Source organism: Epinephelus lanceolatus, chromosome 1, assembly GCF_041903045.1.
Source record: "Epinephelus lanceolatus isolate andai-2023 chromosome 1, ASM4190304v1, whole genome shotgun sequence".
Lineage (NCBI taxonomy): Eukaryota > Metazoa > Chordata > Actinopteri > Perciformes > Serranidae > Epinephelus > Epinephelus lanceolatus.
The window spans coordinates 3,475,921-3,502,455 of record NC_135734.1 but is presented as its reverse complement, the minus strand read 5'-3'; the positions used below and the strand labels follow the sequence as shown (position 1 = coordinate 3,502,455).

At 44.0% G+C, this 26,535-nt stretch overlaps 1 protein-coding gene across 1 annotated transcript; it reads left to right on the top strand.

Moving 5' to 3' along the window:
• Window positions 1-528: 528 nt before the first annotated feature.
• On the top strand, window positions 529-2,025 carry LOC117260939 (uncharacterized). The gene has a single exon (XM_078173929.1). It carries the CDS (start codon window positions 529-531, stop codon window positions 2,023-2,025), a length of 1,497 nt encoding a protein of 498 aa, XP_078030055.1.
• Window positions 2,026-26,535: the final 24,510 nt, after the last annotated feature.

Genomic DNA, 26,535 nt, shown 5'->3' with positions numbered 1-26,535 from the left:
ATATACTGCCGCATTTTCGCAGCTCGTTCCTCCCTCTCCTGCGACTTATGTGGCGCCCCTTCTCATCCGGCCTCTGCATGCACTATCATGGCTCCTCCACCGCACTCCCGCCCCACCACTCCACGCAATGCCCCGATCTTCGACCGTCTGTCTTCCGCTGCACCCCCCCCTCCTGTCATCCCCAGAGCCAAGGACGCACGTCCCACTGTCAACGTGCCGGTGCCAAAGGGCGTCGACAAGCGAGGATGGCCGATCCTCTATCAAGGCGGCAGGATGGTGTGCAATAATTTCAATCAGTGGGGTTGCAACTCGTCCGGCTGCCGTCTCCTGCACGTCTGCTCCTTCTGCGGGGGCACTTACGCCAGGACCACCTGCCCCCACAATCCCACCAACACAGCAGCATGACTAGAACGTCACCTCAGCACGCCCATAAAGGTACGTGCACTCGCTGCTGCTCTCAGTGACCACCCTGATAAGCAGTTTGTCGATTTTCTCATCTCTGGCTTCACTCACGGTTTTCACCCCGGCATGGAGGTGCTTCCTGATTCTTCCCACACATGTCACAATCTTCAATCCACTCTCACGGAGCCCGACACTGTTGACACATTACTGGCAAAAGAAGTCATGGAAGGATTTATGATAGGCCCTTTCGATCATCCTCCTTTCCCCGTATTCCGTATCAGTCCCATCGGTGTTGCCACACGCAAATACTCGGGGAAAAAGAGGCTGATCATTGATCTGTCGTCCCCACACGGCTCCGACATCCCGAGCATCAACAGCCTTATTCCTAGCCCGGATTTCTCCATGCAGTACGCCACCATTGACCACGCCATGGCACTGATTCGTCTGGCGGGACACGGAGCATGGCTGTCTAAGGCTGATATCACTAGCGCATTCAAGGTCTTGCCCATTCACCCCGACTTCTGGTGTTATTTCGGTGTCTGCTGGAAGGGGGCTTACTACTTCTCCGTGCGTCTCACTTTCGGCTGCAAGAGCAGTCCCAAAATCTTTGACTCTTTATCCGAGGCTCTATGCTGGATCCTCTCCAACAATTACAGGCTCCCCTACGTCCTTCATCTCCTTGACGATTTTCTTGTCGTGACTCCACCGTCCTCACCTCCTCGCCACGGTCTCACTACACTTACGTCTGCATTTTCCGACCTTGGTGTCCCTCTGTCCGAAGAAAAAACTTCAGGACCTGGCACATCCATCGAGTTTCTGGGCATCACTCTGGACTCAATGTCATTCCAGGCTTCACTGCCCTTGGAGAAAGTGCAGCGCATCTCGCTGCTCTTGTCTAATTATCTTCTGACAGACAGGTGCACCAAACGCCAGCTGCTCGCTCTCCTCGGGCACCTCAATTATGCCATCCGCATAATTCCACAGGCAAAATCTTTTCTTTCTCAACTGCTGACCAAAGCTGCATCCATTCCCTCTCTCCACGACCACGTGGTTCTGGACGACACTTGTAAAACAGAAATGCGCATGTGGCAGCAATTTCTGTCATCCTGGAACGGCATCTCATTCTTCTATGACGACTTCATCACCCATCCCGAGGACATTCAACTCTACACAGACGCGGCTCCCTCCGTGGGTTTCGGCGGGTTTTACGGGGGGAGGTGGTTTGCTGCCGCTTGGCCCTCCGAGTTCGAGTCCCTCGACACAGAGTCACGCTCTCCCTCGTCTGCTCTGTACGAGCTGTACCCCGTGATCGTCGCCACTCTAATCTGGGGGCACGAATGGTCAAAAAAATGCATTAATATTCACTATGACAACACAGCAGTAGTAGATATAATCAATAAAGGCCGTTCCCGTTCCCCAGCCATCATGCCATTCACCCGCAGACTCACTCTCATCTCCGCTCAGTATCAATTCATCCTCCGCGCATCTCACATTCCCGGTCACCACAATGCCATCGCTGACTCACTCTCCCGCTTCTCTTTCCAGAAATTCAGATGCTTGGCTCCAGACTTGGATGTCCATCCCACACCAATCCCACCGTTTTCAGCAACCATATTCAGCTAAATCCTCGTCTGGCAAATCTCACTCACATCTCCCAAGAAACCATCCTTAACAGTTTAGCACCAAGCACGCTATCTGCCTACCTCACCGGCTGGAATTCTTTCAAGAATTACCACGCCACTTATCATCTACCGTTTCCCTCTCTGGACGCCATGTCCATATGCAACTTCATCTCACACTGTCACCGCAACAAAGATCCGGGCCTCCAGCATACAAACATATCTAGCTGGTATCAACTTATTTCATAAATTATCCACCGGCCTCCCTTGTCAATCAATCTCGCACGCTCACGTCACCATGCTAATCAAAGGCTTACGAAAGCACGAACCAGCGCTGACAGCCAGACGCCTCCCTCTCACCTCCGATCTGCTCAGCTGCTGCATACGCACTCTGCGCTCCGGTTACATCTCTCCCACAGTTGACTTAACACTGGAATCAATGTTTCTACTCGCTTTCTTCGGATTCCTGAGGTGCTCTGAATTCGCTCCAACATCATCTGTCTACGATCCTTCCCGTCATCCCAGTCTATCCGACATCACCACCCACACTTCAGACTCGCTCATATTCACGCTCCGCAGGAGTAAAACTGATCAGTTAGGAGTAACCTTTCCCATCTACATCTTCCGCCTCAACTCCTTTCTCAGCCCTCACGAGCCACTGACCAGATACATCCACGCCCGGTATTCCGCCCGCGCTTCACCACAAGATCCCCTCTTCCTCACTGAAACAGGGAGGATGGCCACCCGTTTCTGGTTCCAGAAACACTTCCGTAACATCCTCCGTCTCTCCGGAATTTCATCTGATCATTACTCTTGCCATTCCTTCCGCATCGGCGCCGCCTCCTCAGCCGCCAGATCAGGTATTTCAGACCAAGTCATTCAGGTCCTCGGGCGCTGGTCCTCACAAGCATATCAAACCTACATCCACAATAACCTCAATGATCTCCGTCTAGCGCACGACAGACTAAGCCTCACTTAATCAGACTCCTCATCTCATTCTAGGCATCGACTGGGGGCTTCCTAAACAGCATGGGCTCATCAGAACTCGAGACGGAACCCCCACACTGAGTCTCTCCGCCCACATCTACACCTCACCCAGTCCGACCCTCCGATGACGTCATCTCCATCCCGTTCATTCACCTGCAATCTGCACTCCCCCATTCATCACCACCCCATTCATAACCATTTTCTGACAATCACATCCTTATTAGGGTTCTAACCCCGAAGGGGTAGAACCCTTTTAAGATTGTACCGGTTTATTATTATTATTATTATTATTATTATTATTATTAGGGTTCTAACCCCGAAGGGGTAGAGCCCTTCTAAGATTGTACCGGTTTATTATTATTATTATTATTATTATTATTATTATTATTTTTTGTTGTCTGCCGCTTGAGCTCAAATTCCCGTGAGCTGGAATAAGCCAGAAACCTGAAACTTGGCCCACTTGATTGGAAATGATGTGCATCAACTTTTATTAAAATATGAGCCCATTTGGCCACATGGTGGCGCTGTAATTAAGGCTTAAAAATGACTTTTTTGGGAGGCCACGCCCCTCACACCATAAGTCTGATTGACTTGAAATTTGACACACAGGTCCAGCTCAATGTGCTCTACAAAAAAGCCTCTGGGACCACTAAGCTCCGTCTGACTAGATTTTTTGCTAATTTGCATAATTTGAAAAACAGTAAAGTGACATAAACTTTTACAATTTTGACTCCATCAACACCAAATTTGGTACACGGCTTTGGGGGATGACAAGACACATTTCTTTTATAAATGAGCCAGATTGGTCAAAAAACATGGCCGCCACGGACCAATGAATCTTTGCTGTGGGCGGAGCTTAGAATTGATTGGCCATAACTCCCACACCCTTTGACCTATCATCACCAAACTTGGTGGGTAGGTCCACAATGAGACTTGGAAGCTGCCTACCAAAGCATTTTGAGCTCAGCCTATAGGGGGCGCTATAAATGCCACACATCTGTATCTCAAAGACCATTGGATGGAATTTCACCAAATTTGGTATGCATGCTCTAGGGGTGGCTATTAACTCATATCTTGAGTGCCATGTTGATAGGTGAAAGTGGGCGTGGCCTATTCGTCATTAACCGTCATAATTTGCGTTTTATTAATTTATGACCAGCTGGAAGGACCTAGGGACATGAAACGTGGTACATGGACTATAAATGACATCCAAATACTGCTCAAAAAATTTGGTCCCAATCGGCCTTATGGGGGCACTATAACATAGAGTGTAAAGCTTGAAAGGCTCTGCCCGCCGCACCACAAGTGCTATTGACTTGAAATTTTACACACACATCCTCCTGATAGTCCTCTACAAAAAAGCCTCTTGCACCCTGAATGCCACCCTTACAGAATTTTTGCTAATTTTAATAATGTTAAAAACAGTAAAATGAATAAGCTTTTGAAATATTTGTGCTATCAACACCAAACTTGGTATGAGGCATCGGGGGACTGAGACACTCATTTCTATTATAAATGAGCAAGATCGGACGAAAAACACGGCTGCCGTCAAGCAAAGTGTCCCTGGAAAGGGCGGGGCTTAGCGAATATCGGCTGTAAAATGTTAAGCGTTTTTCCGATCGTCACAAAACTGGGTAAATATCATCAGAAGGGGACCAAGAACACACCCAAAAAAAGATTTTGAGATTGGCACATAGGGGGCGCCACTGTTTTCTCCATTGAAAATGAATTACGGAATCTTCAAAAATCACAAAATTTCAAACGGTAACTACCGATTCATACTTTCAGCTAGAAACTCCATTCAAACTGGAAAATATTCAGCAATTCCTTGGCTTTTTACATATGATTCAACTTTTCAATCCCATTCAAACTTTCCAAAATATTCAGCGTTTTCTGAAACTTGGTTATAATGGAAGTCAATGAGAAAATCCTTCAACCTCACTCATCTTCACCCACACTTCACGAACTCATACATTCACGTAGAAACTCCATTCCAACTCTGAAATGTTGACATTGCCATCAACTTCCAGTGACTGATTCATATTTTCCATATCTCTTTTAGTTTTTCTACACCAGCTGTTTAAAAATCATGAAATTTTCAGCCCTTCTCAGAATTTATAATGGGTGTGTATTGCGTGGAATGTTGAGAGTTAGAGTGGGTGATGTCATTGCTAGAGTGCACAGCACCTCTGAAATCATCAAGAAATTTTCTCTTAAACTCGCTGGTGCAGCCACATCGTTCACTCTACATACACAAATTGTACACCAAATTGTAGGAAAAGCCGTTCCGGTCGCAGAGGTGCGACCGCTGAAGAAAATGGATTTAGGGTTTTGACTGCAGGTGGTCTAAAAGGACAACAAGTCCAACCAACTGCCCCATTCACTCCCATGTTAAGTGAGAGCCCAAATTTCTGGAAGAAAGCAGACCATTCCACTTATGTCCATCATGGCTCTGGCCTCATTTTTCACACCACAGAAATGAAATTTACACCTTTGTGATCCGCATCCTGTCCTCTCACTCACGGTGTGCTTTTTGTAGCTGTAGCACTTACGGTTTTTCATTAAACAGTTGGAGTTTGAGAGGAACTTTTGGCTCAGTTTCTGCCTTTTCTTGGTGTATTTAAATTTGACTGTGCCATTGCCAACTGGTGATTGGCTGAATCAACTCCAGCCGTTCGGCCAATCGTCTGTGTGTCACAGCACAGTCAAATTTGAATATTTCAGCAACCTGACTTCTTTGCAGTTAAAGCCTCATCATACAGAGGTAATTACATATGTGTCAGTCTGCCTGTCTGGGTCTGTCTGTCTCTGTCTTTCTGTGTCCATCTTGGACATTTTAGACTGCAGTCTTTTTTAGCTGTTAAGTTAAGCTGTTTTTTCTATCTGTAAGTGGACATACACACAGACAGACAAACAGACTCACACATACACAAACGCGCGACAGCACGTGAACATACACACATTCAGGCATGCACACACACACAGACACACAGTGATACATTTACTGCTCTTAATAATTAGCATATTGCTATGGGGATACTAGTTGGCAGCGAGCATCAGGCACACTCAAAATTTCATGTGAAATTTTCTAGTTCATTCATTCACTCATTCATTCATTCATTCTTGAAAACGAAAATTTCATTCATGAAAATTTCAAATGCTCTGCAGAGATCAGATGAAGGCCACAGGATTTGTTTAAAGCCAATTTCCCAATTGCATATTTGAACCTAGCAACAGCTTTCTTTTTAATTTCACTCTCAGGTCCATGCCTTGATTTACCAGCGATAACCCAATTTTTAAAAGCTTCTCTGGCTTGCTGGTGGAGTTCATCCACATACTCATTCCAGCCTGGCCTGAAGCTGTACTTCTTTGCTTTTCTCTGAATGAGTGGTTTACTAGCCTCATTCAGACCCTGCACAATTCTGTCATATAGTACACATAGCTCTTCTTTGTGATTTGGCATACCACAGTTGAAATTATCACACATTATAGCATCATATGGAATTTCAATGTTACCTATGGTCTTCTCAGTCAAGTCATGATAATGTAGCAGGTCGTTCTCTGAGAGTTTAGCCCACTCAATTTTCCCACCATGATTAACCTGATTATCATCCGTGGTCATTGTAGGTAGGTTTTCTACATTGAGCATAATGGAGACAGGCATGTGGTCCATTGTTGCAAACCCATACAAAATCTCAACTTTATCCACACATTCATGGGCATCAGCTGTGCTTACACAATGATCTAGCCAGGATGTTGTATTCCAAGCCTCACTGACATATGTATAGCTATCTGTTGGCAAATGGATCTTACTTGTTAACAAGAACTTATTATCATGACAAAATTCAACTAGGTATCGGCCAAACACAGACTTCCTATCAGAGATATCTGCATTCAAATCACCCATTACATAAATACGGGTACATTCATTTTCCTCAATAAAAGAGCCAATAAAAGCAAGCTTTTGAAGATATTCGTCCTCGTTACTGGAACATTCATAAGGTGTGTAAACATTCAAAATGATAAGAACATTACCATTATAAGAAACTTTTATTGCAACACACCAGTCTACTCTCAATCTAATCACACTGATCAGAGGGTCATATTTTTTATGCCACATAATGGCCACACCTCCAGGTATTCTGCCTTGAACCAACCCCAAGCTCAAATCTGTGGTTGACTCCCCCACCCCATGAAAGTTACTATGAACAGAGTTAAGCTTGTCCAGGTCCTGTTTAGCAAGAAAAGTTTCTTGTAGACAAAGAATGTCAGTTTCCTCAAGGAGTTTGTCAACAACAAGTTGCCGTGCCTTATCCGCTGCATTGTGTCCTAGACGCAGGCCGTGTGTGTTATATGACACAATTCTCATGAGAAGTAGACAAATCTTATGCATGTCACCCAAGTAAGCAGCGATGGACGAAATGATTACTGCATGTCATTTACCCAAGCTTTCTCTTTACATCATGTTTCTCTCCACTCTCCTTTCTGCTTACATGTATAACTCCTTGTATGTTCATACAGTTGATCCTGGGTTCCAACTCCAATGTAGTTACTCAGTCTTGTTAATCATTAATGATATGGTGCAGATTTTAAGTTTAATACTATTATGGCCAGGACAGACTGACAAACAGACATTGCAGGTCTCTCTCACTCTGTGAGTTTTGCTAATATTTGATGACTTCCCATCCTACAACATAAGTGAAACAAACATGATGTCAGGACATTTTTTACCCTTGAAGAGGGCGGCACATGTAGGCCTATTTTAGATTTAGTAAAATGCCACAGATTAGCCTATGTTTTTGGAACTTCACCTGGTTGAACAATATGGTAAACAGGCCTACTATCATTTTGATTTCATTTGATTTGGAAACATAAAACATTACATAACATTTTTATAGACTAGTGGTTGTTCAGGTGGGGTTAAGGAAGATAAACACTTGTTGAAATATGTGAAGAAGGGTGGAGCAAGAGGATAGTGGGAAAACAGAGAAGTGGCTTTGAGGTATACTTAAGGTAAACATTAAAATACCTATTGAAACTTTGAAATACGCATCAATAGGTAAAATTTCAATTTATGTTTTGATGTTCAAATGGAATCTCTATGTGAAAGTATACCACAAATGTTATTAGCATGTAGGCTAGCTGAAAACCCGATTTCAAGAAATGTGTGACTTGGAAAGAGTATGTATTGCTTGGAGCTTTCAGGGACAGAGTGGGGAACGTCTTGCACTACAGCAGATGAGGGTCACGGTGGGTGGTGAGGGTCACGGTGGCTGGTTTGGGGCGGAACAGGTTAGAACCCGCAGATTGCCGCTCGCGGCTATATTTAAATCTCTAAACTGCATATCATTGTGGTGTGGTCCTTGCTAGTGACATGGAGTTAATTGTTTAACCTAAGTTCAGGAGCAGGACCACGCCTCAACCACTCCTCTAATCACCTGACTAACATATATATACCAGCACAGCTCTACCACAGGCCTCTCAGATCTCTCGAACCCACCCTCCCTCCCCTTCTGTTCCTCTCTCTTGTCAATCTGCTGCATACCTCTCCTCATCTCATTCTAGGCATCGACTGGGGGCTTCCTAAACAGCATGGGCTCATCAGAACTCGAGACGGAACCCCCACACTGAGTCTCTCCGCCCACATCTACACCTCACCCAGTCCGACCCTCCGATGACGTCATCTCCATCCCGTTCATTCACCTGCAATCTGCACTCCCCCATTCATCACCACCCCATTCATAACCATTTTCTGACAATCACATCCTTATTAAATCTCTAAACTGCATATCATTGTGGTGTGGTCCTTGCTAGTGAATTTTTTTTTAAAATAGAAGATCTTCAGATGTATAAAAGCGGGTTATTGGCTACCTCAAATTATGTGTCCATTCCTCATACCCTGTGAGTCATTCAAATTCCTTTAGTTCAGAAGGGTCCTCAGATTAAAAGAATCAAAAGGGTTTTTCATAAAAATCAATCCACGTTGTGAGCATTGTTTTACCAGGATAAAGTGATATTGCGTTGGTATGCCGGATGCTGTAACTCACTCTTTCTCTGTCTGTCAGAGCTCAAATGAATGATTCATAATTGATTTGTTATCTGAAGCTTGGGTGTTGGGATTCACTGGACCACAGATGATTTATCATTTGTTAAAATCTAAACTGGACATGTAAAGGCTTCTTCTCTGGATTTTTGCCATCTAAGATGGTGGCTGCAACCATGTGTTCTTTGTTTTTCAAACAAATGACCGTGGAAATGTGCAGTGCCTCACGCCAACTTCATGGCTGGCGTACGCACATTTCTACAGCTGTTGATCCTTTGGCGACACTTAGAGGTGATGCTGGGAAACTGTTATAATAAATAAATGTGAAAACAATTAGTCCTCAGAGTGATGTGCACATCAGAGACACATGAACAGTTAACACTGATGAACAATTAACACACCCACGTGTCTGCAATTAGATGAGTGGATATAAAAGCATGCGCAAAGTGGTGCAGAAAATACCGTTAACAACAACAGGTGCTTTAGCAGTATTAGAAGACAACTGGCTCATCAGCTGCTTTAGGTTCCAGAGGGCAATCCTCCTGGAACAGGAGCCATGCGCTGCCTGTATCCATACGGGGGCTGACACTGGGGTTCCTAGCAACAGGGGCATTCCAGAGGGAGCTGGCAGACCGATCGGGACTGTGCCAGTTGACCCTGAGCTGAGCCATGCCAGCTGTGTGGGACGGAATGCTCCGCATGTCAGCCAGGTATATCAAATTCCCATACAATGAAAAATATTAAAGTGCAATTAATATTTTTCATTGTATGGGAATTGATATACCTGGCTGACATGTATATTAAAGTGCAATTTGCAGCGAGAGCCTTTTTTCCTAATGTTATCAGAGTGATCACTGCACACACATTGCTATAAAAGTGCCATCACAGGATGAATTTGTTTATGTCAACAGGAAGCATTTTCATTCGATCAATGTACAGATCATAAGTGATGCACAAATGCAATTAATCAACATTGTATGGCGTTATATTTGTGTCACATGTCGCGCGAGCGGATAACACATCTGCACGCGTGCAGATCTCTCTCTCGTGTAAATTATTTCGTGTCACGCGCGCAGATTTCAACTGCCGCGCGCACTTGTTTGATCTTCGCGCACATATTCAGCAACAGAGTGAAGCAGAGGCAGGTGCGAGCGAGTAAAAAACAGCAGCGACACACACAACACCACTGTGCAGTTGCTTTGCGCGCGCTGGCTCGCTCCTGCTCTCGCTCTCTCTCTCCCCTGTGCTCGCTCGCGGTGGAGTTCTGCTCGCTCGAAGCAAGGACTTTTGACACTTTGGGGGCGGAGACCAAGGCTGACCCCGGCCCTCTTATGATTGGTCATTTTCCAGCTCCCCACATTGGTGCCTTTTCGGTTTTCTGCTGATGACAGCTTCCGTCACAGACAGGAAGCTCAGTGGGTTTTTTTGGTTTATTTAGCTAACTAGCCTGGTGAGAAGCTACACGCTGACTACCCTTTGGAGCAGGACATCGGTAACCTGGGCGGCGGAAGGGAGTGGAGTTTGTTGTTGGCGGAAAAAATTTGAATTGGTATCGGCACATCTGGTAGGAACAATTTACGGTTTATTTGGCTCTGATCTAGGATTACGGACTTTGGTTTTGGTAAAAGGTAGGTTGTAAGGAGTGGTTTGCATAGGTTTCGGCTGACGGCCTGTATAGGCCCGGTAAAACGAGATTTGTGCGCTGCGCCTTATAGCTAGCCAAACAGCTGTTGGGAGGTGGAGAGGAGATGGCGGAAACGTCATCAGGGCAATTAAAACAGGGGAAACCAGGAAGGTCTACCCGAGCAGAATTGCCAGAGTTAGGAGAGGAGGTGGGTTATGAGGATTCTTTGGGATCAGATGTACAAAGTTTGCTAGACATGGACTTAGAAGAGGGAAAAGGAGAAGCACGTGAGAGCGGAGTGCAGAGCTGGGTTGTTGAACACCAAGGAAAGGGGACAAAAAGGATCAGAAAAGCCAACAGTGACCGATCTGACAGTGAGGAAGAGGGCTATGAACGGCAGAAGAATAAGTCAGATAAATGTGTCATTATAAGATTCAATGAAAAGGGACAGGAAATGATGAAGAAAATCAATTCATTCATGCTAACTACAACTCTGGCTAACAAGATTGGAGAGATATTGTACGCCAAAGTCCTTAATGATGGAAATCTTCTGGTAAGATGTGTGGATGAAGAGCAGCTTGAGAAAGCTCTTAGTTTAAAGGAGATAGGAAAAGCTAAGGTAGAGAGCACAAGGAGGGTTGGAGCACAAAGAGAAGGAGGGTGCAAAGGGGTAATAACAGGTGTGCCGTTGGCAGTAAATATGGGGGAACTTAAGAAAAATATCAAAGGAGCTAAAGTGAAAAGTGTGTTGAGAATGAAAACAACAAGGGATGGTACAAAGAAGGATAGTGAAACAGTACTGATTGAGTTTGAAGGTAATTTTGTGCCAAATAAAGTGTTCCTGGGCTTCATGAGTTATCCAGTAAGGGTGTATGTGCCGAAGCCACTAAGGTGCTTTAAATGTCAATGATTCGGACACACAGCTAAGGTTTGTAAAGAGCAGAGGAGATGTGCTCGCTGTGGGGGAGACCATGAGTACGGGAAGTGTGGAGATGGAGTGCAACCAAGGTGCTGTAACTGTGGTGGGGCTCATAGTGTGGCTTATGGAGGATGTGAATTCATGAAAAGAGAAAATGAAATTCAGAAAGTAAGGGTGGAGAGGAAGCTCTCTTATGCTGAGGCAGCAAGAGTAACGAGTGAAAAGAGAGAAGAAGGAGCAGGGAGCAGAGTGCCACAAAAGAAAGCCAACCATGAGCTGTATGTTGACAAAAAAGCACTTGTAACTTTCATAGCAGGAGTGATAAACAACACTGCTGAAGTTAAGTCAAAAAATGTGAAAATTCAGCTGATAGTCAAAGCAGCGGTGAATCATTTGGGTCTTGTAGGACTGACATGGGAAGAGGTGAGGGAAAACCTCACTAATTAATTGAGCCAGGAAACACCATGTATTGGTTAATAGTGCTTATGGTCTTTCTTCTGCAGTGGAATGCATGGAGCTTGCTGGCTAATGGCCAAGAGTTTAAGCATTTCATGCAAGAATTGAAAGAAAAACCTGACATTGTGTGCATCCAGGAATCATGGTTAAAACCTAGCTTGGATTTTGTTGTGCATGGCTATGTAACACATCGACAAGATAGAAGCCTTGGGGGAGGAGGACGCTTGTAAAACATGGATTACCTTGTCGAGTGCTAGAGAAAGGAGATGAGTTGGAGTATATAGCCGTGGAAATTTGGAATAAAGGAGAAGCACTAGTGGTAATCAATTACTACAACCCATGTAAAAAGTTAAACTTGGATAAGTTGCTGGAAATACAAAGTCAGAACAAAGCTAGAAAGGTCTGGTGTGCAGATTTTAATGCCCATAACACCACTTGGGGAGCGTTACAGACAGACTTAAATGGCAGAATAATTGAAGAACTGATGGATAATAACGATCTAGTTTGTATAAATGACGGAAAGGGCACTAGGATCAACACAGCAACAGGTGCAGTGTCAGCATTAGATATCACACTTGTATCTAACTCTTTAGCTGGAGTCAGCTCCTGGAAAGTTTTGAAAACAACACTGGGCAGTGATCATTATCCAGTGGCCTGTTATGTGGGAGAGAAAGTGGAAGGAAGACAAGCTAGTGGAATTAAAAAATGGAGATTTGAAAAGGCTAACTGGGGTGAGTTTCAAAGACTGAGTGAGGAGAAAATACTGATAACTGGCAGGTCAGATGATGTGGATGAGCTTAATAATCACATAACATCTATAATTATTGCTGCAGCAGAAAAAGCCATACCCAAAAGTAAAGGAAGGAGTGAGAGGAAGCTGGTACCATGGTGGACAGAGGAGTGCCGTCAGGCTGTAAGGCAAAGGAACAGGGAATTAAGATTGCTCAAAAGAACCCATAACATGCAAGACCTAATTCAGTATAAAAAGGCGCAGGCAGTGGTGAGGAGAACGGTGAGGCAAGCCAAGAGAGAAAGCTGGAGGAACTTTTGCAGCTCAATTGGAAGAACAACACCAGTAGGAGAGGTGTGGGGAATGATAAGGAGAATGGGAGGGGACAGGAGAGAGTGGGAGTATCCAGTCATGATAGATGATGGAAAAACAGCAGTGACAGATAAAGAAAAAGCAGAAATAATGGTTAAGGCATTTGCAAAAGTACACAGCTCACAAAACTTGTCAGAAGAAGGTAACAGAAGAAGAAGAAAGACATTAAGCCAACACCCAGAAATATTGGACAGGAGGGAAGAGGCCAATAGCAGTTTGGATGAACCATTTACACTGGAAGAGATGCTGAGGGCAATAAACAAATCTAAACCAACTTCTCCAGGGAAAGATCAAGTAAGCTATAGTATGCTGAAGCACTTAGGAAAGAAAACGCTCAAGGAACTGTTAAAGCTCTATAACAAAGTGTAGGAAAAGGGCCAGCTACCAGCAGTGTGGAAGGAAGCAGTGGTAATCCCAATAAGGAAACCAGGGAAAGACCCAATAAAACCATCTAGCTACAGGCCAATAGCTCTGACTTCAAATATATGCAAAGTAATGGAGAGAATGATTACAGAAAGGTGGAGAAGGCAGGTAAGATAGCCAACTATCAAAGTGGCCTTAGAAGAGGGAGGAATACTATGGATCCAGTGATAAGACTAGAAACAGAAATAAGAAAGGCCCAAGCAAACAAAGAATCAGTTATTGCAGTGTTTTTCGATATTGAAAAGGCATATGATATGATGTGGAAGGAAGGCCTGCTGATAAAACTATCTAAGATTGGAGTTGGAGGGATAGCCTTTAACTGGATTAAAGATTTCCTGTTTGGAAGGAAAATTCAAGTGAGAATCGGGAGAGTCATGTCAACACAGTATGTGGTGGGGAATGGAACGCCTCAGGTGAGTGTGATCAGTCCATTACTGTTCAGTTTAAGCATTAATGATGTGTTCTCAAAACTTCCTGTAGACGTAGGCAGGTCTCTGTTTGCCGATGATGGAGCTCTGTGGAAAAGAGGCAGAAATATTGAGCATGTCATTGGAAAACTTCAAGGAGCAATCAATCAAGTGACTGATTGGGGATATGACTGGGGATGCAAGTTTTCAACTGAAAAAACCCAAACTGTGTTCTTTACCAGGAAGAGAATCAGAGAGGATGTCAGGTTAAAAATGTATGGGGAAGAGTTGGAAAGGGTGCCACAATTTAAATTCCTTGGTGTAGTGTTTGATGAACGCCTGACATGGTCAGGCCATGTCACCAGGATAGAGGAAAAGTGTAAAAAAGTCATAAATGTGATGCGTTGTGTGGCTGGAAGAGAATGGGGAGCAAGTTGCAGAGCACTCCACAGGTTGTATGTTGCATTAATACGATCCGTGCTGGATTATGGTTGTGTGGCATATGGGTCAGCAGCTAAGAGCCATTTGAAAGAGCTAGATGTCATACAGGCACAAGCTTTATGCATCTGTTGCGGAGCTTTTAAGACATCACAAATTCCTGCCATACAAGTAGAGATGGGTGAAGTGCCTCTGTAGTTAAGGAGAAAACAGCTGATGGCCAATTACTGGGTGAATTTGAAAGGGCATAGAGCTAATCACCCAACAAGAGAGGTACTACAGGACAGCTGGGAGAATGAGAAGAGCACCAGGGAGTATTTTGCAAAAGTTGGTAATAAAATAGCGAAAGAACTGTCTATTGAAGGACTACAGATAAGCCCACCAGTGGTCTACCCAGTAGAGGCTCCATGGAGACTAGTGTGCCCGAGAGCTGACATGTCTCTGCTGGAAATTAAAAGGACAGGGAAGAAAACAGTTGATTTACTGAGTGCATTTAGCCACTTGATAAATCAAGAATATCAAGACTTTGTGCAGGTGTACACGGACGGGGCGAAAAATCCAGACACAGGTGTAACAGGATTCGGGGTGGCGGTACCAGGAAAAGGAGTGGGTATTTATAGAAGAACAGGTGATGGACTAGGGGTGTCCACAGCAGAGATGGTGGCGGTGTTGGTGGTATTAAAATGGGTGGAAATAACAGCACAAAAGAATACGGTAATATGCTCAGATTCTGCATCAGTTCTTGAAAGTATCACATCATTTCACTCCAACAGCAGGCAGGACATTCTATATCAGGTTCTGCACACAGTCACAAGAATACACAGAAAGGGGAGGCAGGTAACATTTTTTTGGGTGCCAGCACATGTAGGGCTGCAAGGGAATGAGAAGGCAGACAAGTTGGCAAAAAGGGCACTGAGAGCAAATAGGGTTGAAATGCAAGTAAGCATTAGTAAGGCAGAAATGAAAAGTGTAATTAAGGGAAAAATTAATCAGAAATGGCAGAGCATGTGGGACAGAGAGAGCAGAGGAAGACACCTGTATCAAATCCAACAAAGTGTTAGACCTTCAAGGATTGCTGGCAAAGGCAGGAGAGAGGAGATTGTGATAACAAGACTAAGGATTGGACACAGTGCCTTAAACAAAACGTTAAAATTAATAGGGAAATATAACTCTGGTTTGTGTGAGGAGTGTCAGGAGGAGGAATCAGTAGAGCATGTAATTCTGAGGTGCAGGAGGTATGAAACAGAGGGAGATGATGAGGAGGGGGCTGGTGGATGCAGGAGTAAAGGAAATATCACTAAAAGGATTGTTGGACATGAGTGACAGGTCTCAGCAAAGGATGCTATTAGAATTTTTAAGGAGTACGGGGTTGTTTAATAGGATTTGAGGAGTCAGGATGAGGAGTGAGAGTCAGTGAAGTAGGTTTGTTGTATAGGTGTGTATGCTTGTATATGGGTTGAGCAGAGCCAAAAATCCGTAATGATAGGGGGCGGTAATGCACCAAAGTGATGGATGCCAACCGCCGTAAAATCCGAAGAAGAAGAAGAAGAAGAAGTACACGCTGACTATGAGGGAGAAAAACACACATGGAACTTGCTATGGGTTGGGGAACTGCAATAGGCTACATACTTCCATGGGAAATACGGGCTAGAGTGATGCACCATCAAAGTGATTTATTAGTTCTCATCTATTAAAGGTAGAGTCTGGAGTTTTGTTCGTTGCAGTTTGTAAACAAAACATTCAAACTGGGCCCCTCTTCTCTGGCTCAACTGTGTAGCATCCTGCCCCAGACAGCAGCAATAGCAGTTGTCAGGACCGTAAAGGAAAGGAATTACAGCCCGAGTGAAGTGCTGGAGCCACGGGCCGATACCCAGCTGTCACCGGCAACAGGAGCCTCCAGCGTTTTGTTGCAACGGGCAGGAGGGCCGTTGTGGTGAGCTGGGAAGCGGGTGTTAGCGGCGGATGCTAACCGCTACCGCTAGCCGAAGTTAGCATCGAGCTAGCTCACCACAACGGCCCTCATACTTGTTACCAGTCGAGGCTTTAGTTGTCGGTGACGGCCGAGTATCCGCCCGCGGCTCAAGCGCTTCACTCGGACTGTATTTCTTTTACTTTGCGGTTCTGCTGCTGTGAGAGAGACGTGCTAGCACTCGCTAACATCCGGGACAGCTAGTGGCTAGTAGCCCGCCTGCTCTGCTGCACGTAGCTACACCTGAGCTCTGTCATCAACACATTAATACTGATAATAATAGTAATAGTAATAATAAGCCACCAAGCTGGACGATGGAGTGCCAGACGCTGTCCTTTAATTCACTGTTCATAAAATCATCCCTTTTTATCAAAAAGGACGTGGTGCTGTGAAATTATCAACCTTTCTCCCATACTGTCCCGCCTGACTGGATTTCGGACTCTCCCGGTCTGCGCAACAAAACAAACAATTTCATTGGCCCAGCTGTGTAGTTCCGCCGGTGAATTGCGCGGGGGTCAAAGTCTGGGCGGAAACAGTTTTCACCACACGAAAGTTCCGCCCCGGTGTGCAAACTTCCATAAGAACCCATGAAATCAACTTTTATATTTTTCCGCGAAAATAATCCGCGCGGATATTCGCCTCAATGAGAATGGACTTTTAAATTGATTACTACTATTATTACTATTATCAGTATTAATGTGTTGATGACAGAGCTCAGGTGAAGCTACGTAATATAACGCCATAACTTGCTGTTTTTCACTGGTTAAACTACAGCTTCAGAGCTTTCTAACAAGCCCCTGATTGTCTCTGTGTGTAAAGTACTTATGTCAATAAACCTGTGTGTAAAGTGTGACATTGCTTAATCAGCCATACCTTTTCCTTAGCGTACTTCTGCATTCATGAGCACCAATTTCCTGATGTTAAATTCAGACAAAACTGAAGTTATTGTTCTTGGCCCCAAACAACTCAGAGACTCTTTATCTGATGACATAGTTTCTCCAGATGGCATTGCTCTGGCCTCTAGCACTACCCTAAGAAACCTCGGAGTAATATTTGACCAAGTTTTGTCTTTTAATTCTCATTTAAAACAAACCTCACGGACTGCATTTTTTCATCTGCATAATATTGCGAAAATTAGGCCTATCCTGAAAAAGATGCAGAAAAATTGGTCCACGCTTTTGTTACCTCTAGGCTGGATTACTGTAACTCCCTATTATCAGGTAGCTCTAATAAGTCTTTAAAAACTCTCCAGCTAATTCAGAATGCAGTACACTGCACTCTCAGAATGCAGGGTTACTCGTGGTCCCTAAAGTCTCCAAAAGTAGATCAGGAGCCAGAGCCTTCAGCTATCATGCTCCTCTCCTGTGGAATCATCTTCCTGTTGCGGTCCTGGAGGCAGACACCGCCTGCGTTCCAAATCGCAGTATGCATACTATTGGCCCAGACTACATCCGCCATCACATCGCTCCCTGAACTCTGACCCTCACTTCCGCTGCCGTCCGTAGCGCCACATTTGAATATTTAGGGACCGAGCCTAGAGGCAGAGGACTGCTCTGTGAGCAGTCCTCGCCGAATTGTTTTTGGTGCGTTTATTAGGGACCGAGCCTAGAGGCAGAGGACTGCTAAAGGAGCAGTCCTCGCCGAAGGCGTGGACCCTCTTGTTTTTGCTGCGTGCGTTTATTAGTGACCGGGCCCAACAGCAGTGGACTACTCACAAAGCAGTCCTCGCCAAAGGCGAGGACCCTCCCTATCGTTTTTGCTGCGTTTATTCCTACAGACCAGTCCTCACCGAAGGCGAGGACACTATTGTTTTTGCTCCGTTTATTCTTTATTATTATTAGGGACTGAGCCCTAAGGCAGAGGACTGTTCACAGAGCAGTCCTCGCCTATGGCGAGGACCCTCCCTATACTTTTTGCTGCGTTCATTCTCACAGACCAGTCCTCGCCGAAGGCGAGGACACTATTGTTTTTGCTGCGTTTATTAGGGACCGAGCCTAGAGGCAGAGGACTGCTCAAGGAGCAGTCCTCACCGACTGTGTGGACCAACTCCAACAGTAGTGGACTACTACGGCGAGGGCCCTCCCTATACTTTTTGCTGCATTTATTCTCACATTTATTCTCTTTTGTTTTTGCTCCGTTTATTAATAGGGACCGAGCCCTAAGGCAGAGGACTGCTCACAGAGCAGTCCTTGCCCTATTGTTTTCACTCCATTTAACCCCTAAAGTGCCAAAATGGGCTCTCTAGCGCCACCTAGGCACACAAAAATGGCCGCCACGGCCTGTAGGAACGTCGTAGAAACATGAAACCAAAAGTGGCGTGTTCGTCTCATGAAGGCCTAAAAATCACGCGCTGACACCCCTGACCTAAATCCAACAGGAAGTGAGATATTTGTCCTTTCAAAGTAAGATTTTGCCTTAAAACTGCCTTTCCTAAAAAATCTTCTTCTCATACACCGCTTATCCAATCCGCTTCAAACTTGCACAGATGACAGATTAACTTGTTCTAATCAAAAGTTATTCGTAACTTTTTCATTACTCGCTTAGTTTGGATTTTATGGGCTCCATAAGGTGAGATGTCAGAAAAACGTCCTGGTGATCTTCAAAAGCTGTCCCATAGGAAATGAATGGCAGCAGGGGGGAGAAAGAGACCAATCTTAGGGCTTTTTCTAGCATTTACAGCGTCTCCATACTTTGTGCTACAGACTCCATTCCAACTCTCAAATGTTGCCACAGGTCTCATCTATTCACTCATGTTTTCATCTTTTTCATATCTTTTACCGTTTTTCATCTGTGCCTCTCAAAGTACCATGAGCAAAAGTGGAGAAATTCTCAGTTTACAATGGGTGTGTATTGCACGGAATGCTGTGAGCTAGAGTGGAGAGGGCTCTAAAAATCGTCTAAAACTTTTGTCTTTAACTCGCTGCCATGGCCACAATTTTCACTGTACACACACAATTTATACCACAAAACGTAGGAAAATTTGTCCTGCTCACAGATATGTTGACATGGAATCTCTCACATGTACACATTTTTGTTGAGTGGCTCCAAAGCGAAGGGAGCGCTGATTTTTTTCTCATTCACTCCCATGGAAACTCTGAGGAGAAATTTCTGGAAACAGCTGGGGTGCAACACATTTTAAACTCGCTCCCCTGACCACATTTTTGACTCAAGAAATATAAAACGCGACACGTGCGTTCACGAGACGTGGCTGTCTCTCAAAATCACTTTATTTTCTTGCTCGGACCAACGGTTTGGGTATGCGAAGCATTTGTTCGAGGAGTTAAATCCCTTTATAAACAGCCTTTGGTGATCTGCTTTCCTGACGTGTCTGTGTCTGCCACAGGTGCGGGCAAGTCATTAATCGCCATGACAACGGCTGCACACACAGACACAGCCACAGGGTTCTCTGGTCTGTGTGTCTCACAATCTTTAAAGGACAGATTACAGCAGCAGAAACTTCATTTGAAACAGAATACACACATTATTAACCCCTACAGTGCCAAAATGGGCTCTCTAGCGCCACATAGGTGCACTAAACTGGCCACTGCAGCCCGTAGGAATGTCGTATCAAGATCAAACCAAAACTGGAGTGTTCGACCTACAAATAACACGCTAACACCCATGACCTAAATCCAACAGGAAGTGAGCTATTTGCCCTTTCAAAGTAAGATTTCCCCTCAAACGTGCTCTTAAAAAAAAACACATCTCCTCCTACACCGTTTATTGTGTCGGCTTTAAAGACGCACACATACCAGTTCAACTGCTGCTAAACAGATCTTCTGTATAACTTTATCTCTCTCATGATCACATTATTTTGATGATTGGACCAGCGGTTTGGGAATGGGAAGAACTTCTTCGAAGAGTTAAATCTCCACTAAAATAGGTCTCTCTGTGTTCTGTCACTCTCTCTCTCTGCTCTTCTGCCAGGTGCATTTACTTCATCACCATGGCAACCGCTGTCACACACAAACTCACAGAAACATGATGTGTGTGTGTGTGTCTAAATCTTACATGCAGACATGACAGGGGCACAATCTCCATTTTAACCCTTTAGGTGCCAGAGTTTATTGAGGAAAATATTCCATTTTCATTTCAACATTTCAAAAGGCTGTGGCTTGAAAGTGGTGAGAGATAAAGGCATACTGTAAATGAGAAAACTATTCATCATGACCCAAAGTTTGTCATGGGAGTAAATTAACTTATCTAATTTGCATATTGTGACGTCACTAGGGAGCAGCCATATTGGATTTCATACATCTCAGTAAAACAACATTTTGAACATATTTACATAGTAAATTTATTTTGTTTTGTGTTGTTTTTGTTGTCTCTTCCTCAAAATAAAGGACGAGGAATCTGATGGGAATAAATTCACTCATCTATTTGCATATCGTGACATCACTTATCCATACCTACAGCTACAGAAAGCATTCAAACATCAAAACGTTCAGCTCTGTAAGGATTTTCTGATGTTTGTGGCAACATGTTTGATATTTCTAAATAATTCACAGTGATGACATAAGCTGGGGCCCGAAACGGGCGCCAGTGCGAGGTCCCGCCAAACGCTGCTTGCAGCTTTAATTATTATTAGGGACCGAGCCCTAAGTTATTCTTTATTCTTTATTCTTTATTCTTTCTCCCGCCGCCTCTTTGAACTGGAATTTGACCCCCTAAACATGCTCAAAAACTAACCAAAATTGGCACGCACATCAGAACTGGTGAAAAATTTTAGAAAATCATGACATTAACCCCTAAAGTGCCAAAATGGGCTCTCTAGCGCCACCTAGGCACACAAAAATGGCCGCTACGGCCTGTAGGAACGTCGTAGAAACATGAAACCAAAACTGCCGTGTTCGTCTCATGAAGACCTAAAAATCACGCACTGACACCCCTGACCTAAATCCAACAGGAAGTGAGCTATTTGCCCTTTCAAAGTAAGATTTTGCCTTAAAACTGCCTTTCCTAAAAAATCTTCTTGTCATACACTGTTTATCCTATCGGCTTCAAACTTGCACAGATGACAGATCAACTCCTTCTAATCAGATCTTATTTATAACTTTTTCATTACTCGATTAGTTTGGATTTTATGGCCTCCTAAAGGTGAGATGTCAGAAAAACGGCCTGACGATCTTCGAAAGCTGTCCCATAGGAAATGAATGGCAGCAGGGGGGAGAAAGAGACCAATCTTAGGGCTTTTTCTAGCCTTTACAGCGTCTCCATACTTTGTGCTACAGACTCCATTCCAACTATTAAATGTTGCCACAGGTCTCATCTATTCACTCATGTTTTCATCTTTTTCATATCTTTTACCGTTTTTAATCTGTGCCTCTCAAAGTACCATGAGCAAAAGTGGAGAAATTGTCAGTTTATAATGGGTGTGTATTGCACGGAATGCTGTGAGCTAGAGTGGAGAGGGCTCTAAAAATCGTCTAAAACTTTTGTCTTTAACTCGCTGCCATGGCCACAATTTTCACTGTACAGACACAATTTATACCACAAAACGTAGGAAAATTTGTCCTGCTCACAGATATGTTGACATGGAATCTCTCACACGTACACATTTTTGCTGAGTGGCTCCAAAGCGAAGGGAGCGCCGATTTTTTTCTCATTCACTCCCATGTAAACTCAGAGGAGAAATTTCTGGAAACAGCTGGGGTGCAACACATTTCAAACTCGCTCCTCTGACCACATTTTTGACTTTAGAAATATAAAACACGACACGTGCGTTCACGAGACGTGGCTGTCTCTCACAATCACTTCATTTTCTTGATTGGACCAACGGTTTGGGTATGGGAAGGACTTGTTCGAGGAGTTCAAACCCATCATAAACAGCCTTTGCTGACCTGCTCTCATGAGCTCTGTGTGTGCCCCTCACGTGCAGACAAGTCATTAATCGCCATGACAACGGCTCCACACACAGACACAGCCACACAGCTCTGTCTGTGTGTCTCACAATCTTTAAAGGACAGATTACAGCAGCAGAATCTTCATTTGAAACAGCAAATACACATCGTTAACCCCTAGATTGCCAAAATGGCCTCTCTAGCGCCACCTAGGTGCACTAAAATGGCCACAGTGACCCGTAGGAATGTCGTAGAAATATCAAACCAAAACTGGCTTGTTCGACATACAAATCACGCGCTGACACCCATGACCTAATTCCAACAGGAAGTGAGCTATTTGCCCTTTCAAAGTAAGATTTCACCTCAAACATGCTCGTCCTAAAAAAACATCTTCTCCTACACTGTTTATTGTATCGGCTTTAAAGACGCACACATGCCACCTCAACTGCTGCCAAACAGATCTTCTGTATAACTTTATCAACGGTTTGGGAATGAGAAGAACTTGCTCGAGGAGTTAAATCTCCACTAAAACAGGTCTCTTCTCTGTGTTCTGTCTCTGTCTGTCTCTGCTCTTCTGCCAGGTGCACATGGCAACCGCTGTCACACACAAACTCCATTTTAACCCTTTAGGTGCCAGAGTTTATTGAGGAAAATATTCCATTTTCATTTCAACATTTCAAAAGACTGTGGCTTGAAAGTGGTGAGAGATAAAGGCATACTGTAAATCAGAAAATTATTCATCATGACCCAAAGTTTGTCATGGGAGTAAATTAACTCATCTAATTTGCATATTGTGGTGTCACTAGGCGGTGGCCATATTGGATTTCATAAATCTCAGTATGACAACATTTTGAACATATTTACACAGTAGTTTTGTTTTGTGTTGTTTTTGTCATCTCATCCTCAAACAAGAGGGAGGGGAATCTGATGGGAGTAAATTAACTCATCTAATTTGCATATTGTGGCGTCATTAGGCGGCGGCCATATTGGATTTAATAAATATCAGTAAATAAGCATTTTGAACATATTTACACAGTAGATTTATTTTGTTTAGTGCTGTTTCTGTCATCTCATCCTCAAAAAAAAGAGAGGGAAATGTGATGGGAGTAAATTTGCTCATCTAATTTGCATATTGTGACATCACTTCTACATACCTACAGCTACAGAAAGCATTCAAACATCAAAACGTTCAGCTCTGTAAGGATTTTCTGATGTTTGTGGCAATATGTTTGATATTTCTACATAGTTCACAGTGACGACATATGCTGGGGGCCGAAACGGGCGCGAGTGCGAGGTCCCGCCAAACGCTGCTTGCAGCTTTAATTTATTTTGTTGTTCTTCGGAGATGCAGCAAATCTCCTCTCGTCGAGCTCGCCAGAGTCGTGCATACCGTCGGAGGTGCCGGAGAGCTCTGTTGCTGTTATGTTGTAATGTATGTTGTTGTTTCTAATAAACTGACGTGTTCACGTAAACAGTTCCAAGTCTATTATTAGTGACCTGTCTATTGAACTAGTCACCAGTAGGCATATCAACCCCCTTCACACATAGTTCTCTGTTGCTGGCAGATGTTTGTTGTTAAATGTATTTACAGCTATGCAGCTGCTGGCACTATATTCTGTCTGCACGTGAAGCAGCCTTACATTCATATTACTTTTATTTGTAGTGTAACATACTTGCACATTCTTACTACATTACTTAATATGTATTTGACTTTTACTATTTATATATTTACTAGTCTATACTGCTCATACCTGGCCCATAGTGTATTCATATTTAGTCATATGCATTCATTATTTATAGCACACTTACCCCACTGCCTATACTGGTAGAATCTTCTATATTGTAGTCATAGTTGAACCCTTACATTGATTATACTATAATCACAATAAAGTTGAATGTTGTAACGGTGTTCTTGCAAAACTGTATGATATGTGACAGTATATAATCAGATCATTGCAGTCCTAATATGTAGTGTCTTAGTATCTCAACTTAAATAAACTATGTATGAAAGGAAGTGTGGGCGTTGGTTGTACACGCAGCTCAGTCAGTGCGACGTTACTTCCGCTGCGCAAAGGATTGTGGGTCAGAATGGCCAAAGAAGCATGCTGACATGCATACTGCGAAATATGACCGGATGTAGTAGAACATTCTGGTACTTTTGGCATACTGCATCTGACATACTATGTATTGGGACACACTAATTCTTTTTCTGGCATACTAAATAGTATGGTAGTATGGGTATTGGAACGCAGGGACCATCTCCACATTTAACAGTAGACTTAACACTTTCCTCTTGGCTCAGACTTGTCTTGTACCAGCCCTAGTTAGGCTGATTTAGGCCTAGTATGCCGGGGGACCTCCTATAATACACCGGTCTGTCTCTCTCTGTTTCTCTTTGTCTCTCTCTCTCTCTCTGTCTGTCTCTCTCTCTCTCGTTAACTTATATTGCAGCGGTGCTTGGATAGTGTGACGTGTATGGTTGTGCTGCTGCCATGGTCCTGCCAGATGCCTTCTGCTGCTGCTGTTATCATTAGTCATACTTCTACTGTTATTATACATCTATGATTATTGTCACATATGTATACTATCAGATATTAATATATACTTTCGTACTCACTTCATAACCCTGACGTGCAGGGGAGTTATTTTTCAACTGTCACTGGCTTACTATACTTTATCCCGCTGAGAACATGACTTACTACTAAAATATTCAAATGTTACAATTGCCATCAATATTATTAAACTGCTAGCAGAGTGTATTGACAGAGGAGAGGCATTCACCAGACAAACAGGAGCGGAGGAGAGGATTTTACTCCACTTCTCCCGGTCGGAGAGGCTGGGTGCCCAGTAGCTGCGGCGGTGGCGGCAGCGGCAGCGGCGGGGGGGTGGGGGTAATCACTGTCCGAGGGCTGCCGTAAAATGGCAACGAGGATGTCAGCCGACCAACACTCGCTACCCGGTCCCTGGTTACGGCGATTTGCGATGGAGCTAGGAATGAACTAGCAGCCAATACAGTACAGTCGTCTCTCGTCTAGCTAACATTTAGCCGTGCTACTTACTGATCCATTAGAAAGAAAGCTAGTTGGACATGGGTTTTGAAGCCTCTTTGGTCATGGAGCTCCCTCCATCTCTTGAACGCCTGACTGAGGTTTACTCTTGTTTTTCCTCTTCTTTTATCACTCTCCTTTTTGTGCATCCTCGACTCCTCAGACAGATTAGCTCATCTTCTTTTGGGAGGCCATTTGTCACTTATCCCCAAACTTTGTCCATCTGCCATTATGCTCCTGACTGAACTATCTCATGCCCCGGGCCAGCTCCTCATAAGGACCAGCTCCAGTCCCTGATTGGCTGACCGACCAGTTTGGCAATACATGATGCATTTCCTGCCGTAAAGCAGATTTTTTCCACGAAAATTTGTCCTCGGTGGCAGAAGCTTATTGCAAAGATTGCAAAGCCATTATGTAACCTATGTAAACGCTGATAGTCTGATTTTACCGTGTATACTACCCTGTGCAACCCACATTATTTTCATAATGATATATATAGGCAAAAATGCTGTCTGTTGCTTCTTTAAAGGGTTTTTTTAGTTTTTCCTTATCCGCTGCGAGGGTCCTAAGGACAGAGGGATGTCATATGCTGTAAAGCCCTGTGAGGCAAATTGTGATTTGTGATATTAGGCTTTATAAATAAAATTGATTGATGAATTGATTTACAACAATAGTGTGTGATCCATGTAAGCATGCGCGCAGATGGCACTGGGGACGGGTTTATAGTTATTTATGGCCCACTGTCCCCCCTACACATAGGTAAAAAAGAGGATCAATGTTCCGTTAGTTAGGCTAACTTACATTGCAGCACAAAGTTGAAATGGCAGTGGCAGTAGCTTTGTCAGTGATAAATCCACATTACACTGATTCAAGAAGGGGAAAGGCTGGAGCAGATCCTTGCTGAGTTGGGAAAGCAAGGAGTTCAATTTTCCATGTAATTCTTGGTTAATAACACTGCACAGCTGATCCATCGCAAAAGCACTGAAATCTAGCATCTACAAGCATAAATGTTGGGGTTTTCATTTCATTTCATTAACCGTCCATTTCTTTTCGAATTCCATGTTCCATGTCCCAGTTTTTAAACTGGGAAACGCTCAGTTCGGAGGTGACGTTGTTTGGGGCTCCGAGTTCCGACTTCCAATGTAAATTTAACGCACCATAAGGCACGATTCTCGACCCCGGGGTCCTAAGAGGAGCTGGTAGCTGTGCCTGTGCCTGTAGAGGTAACCATAGTGATCATATACAATCACTAATGACTG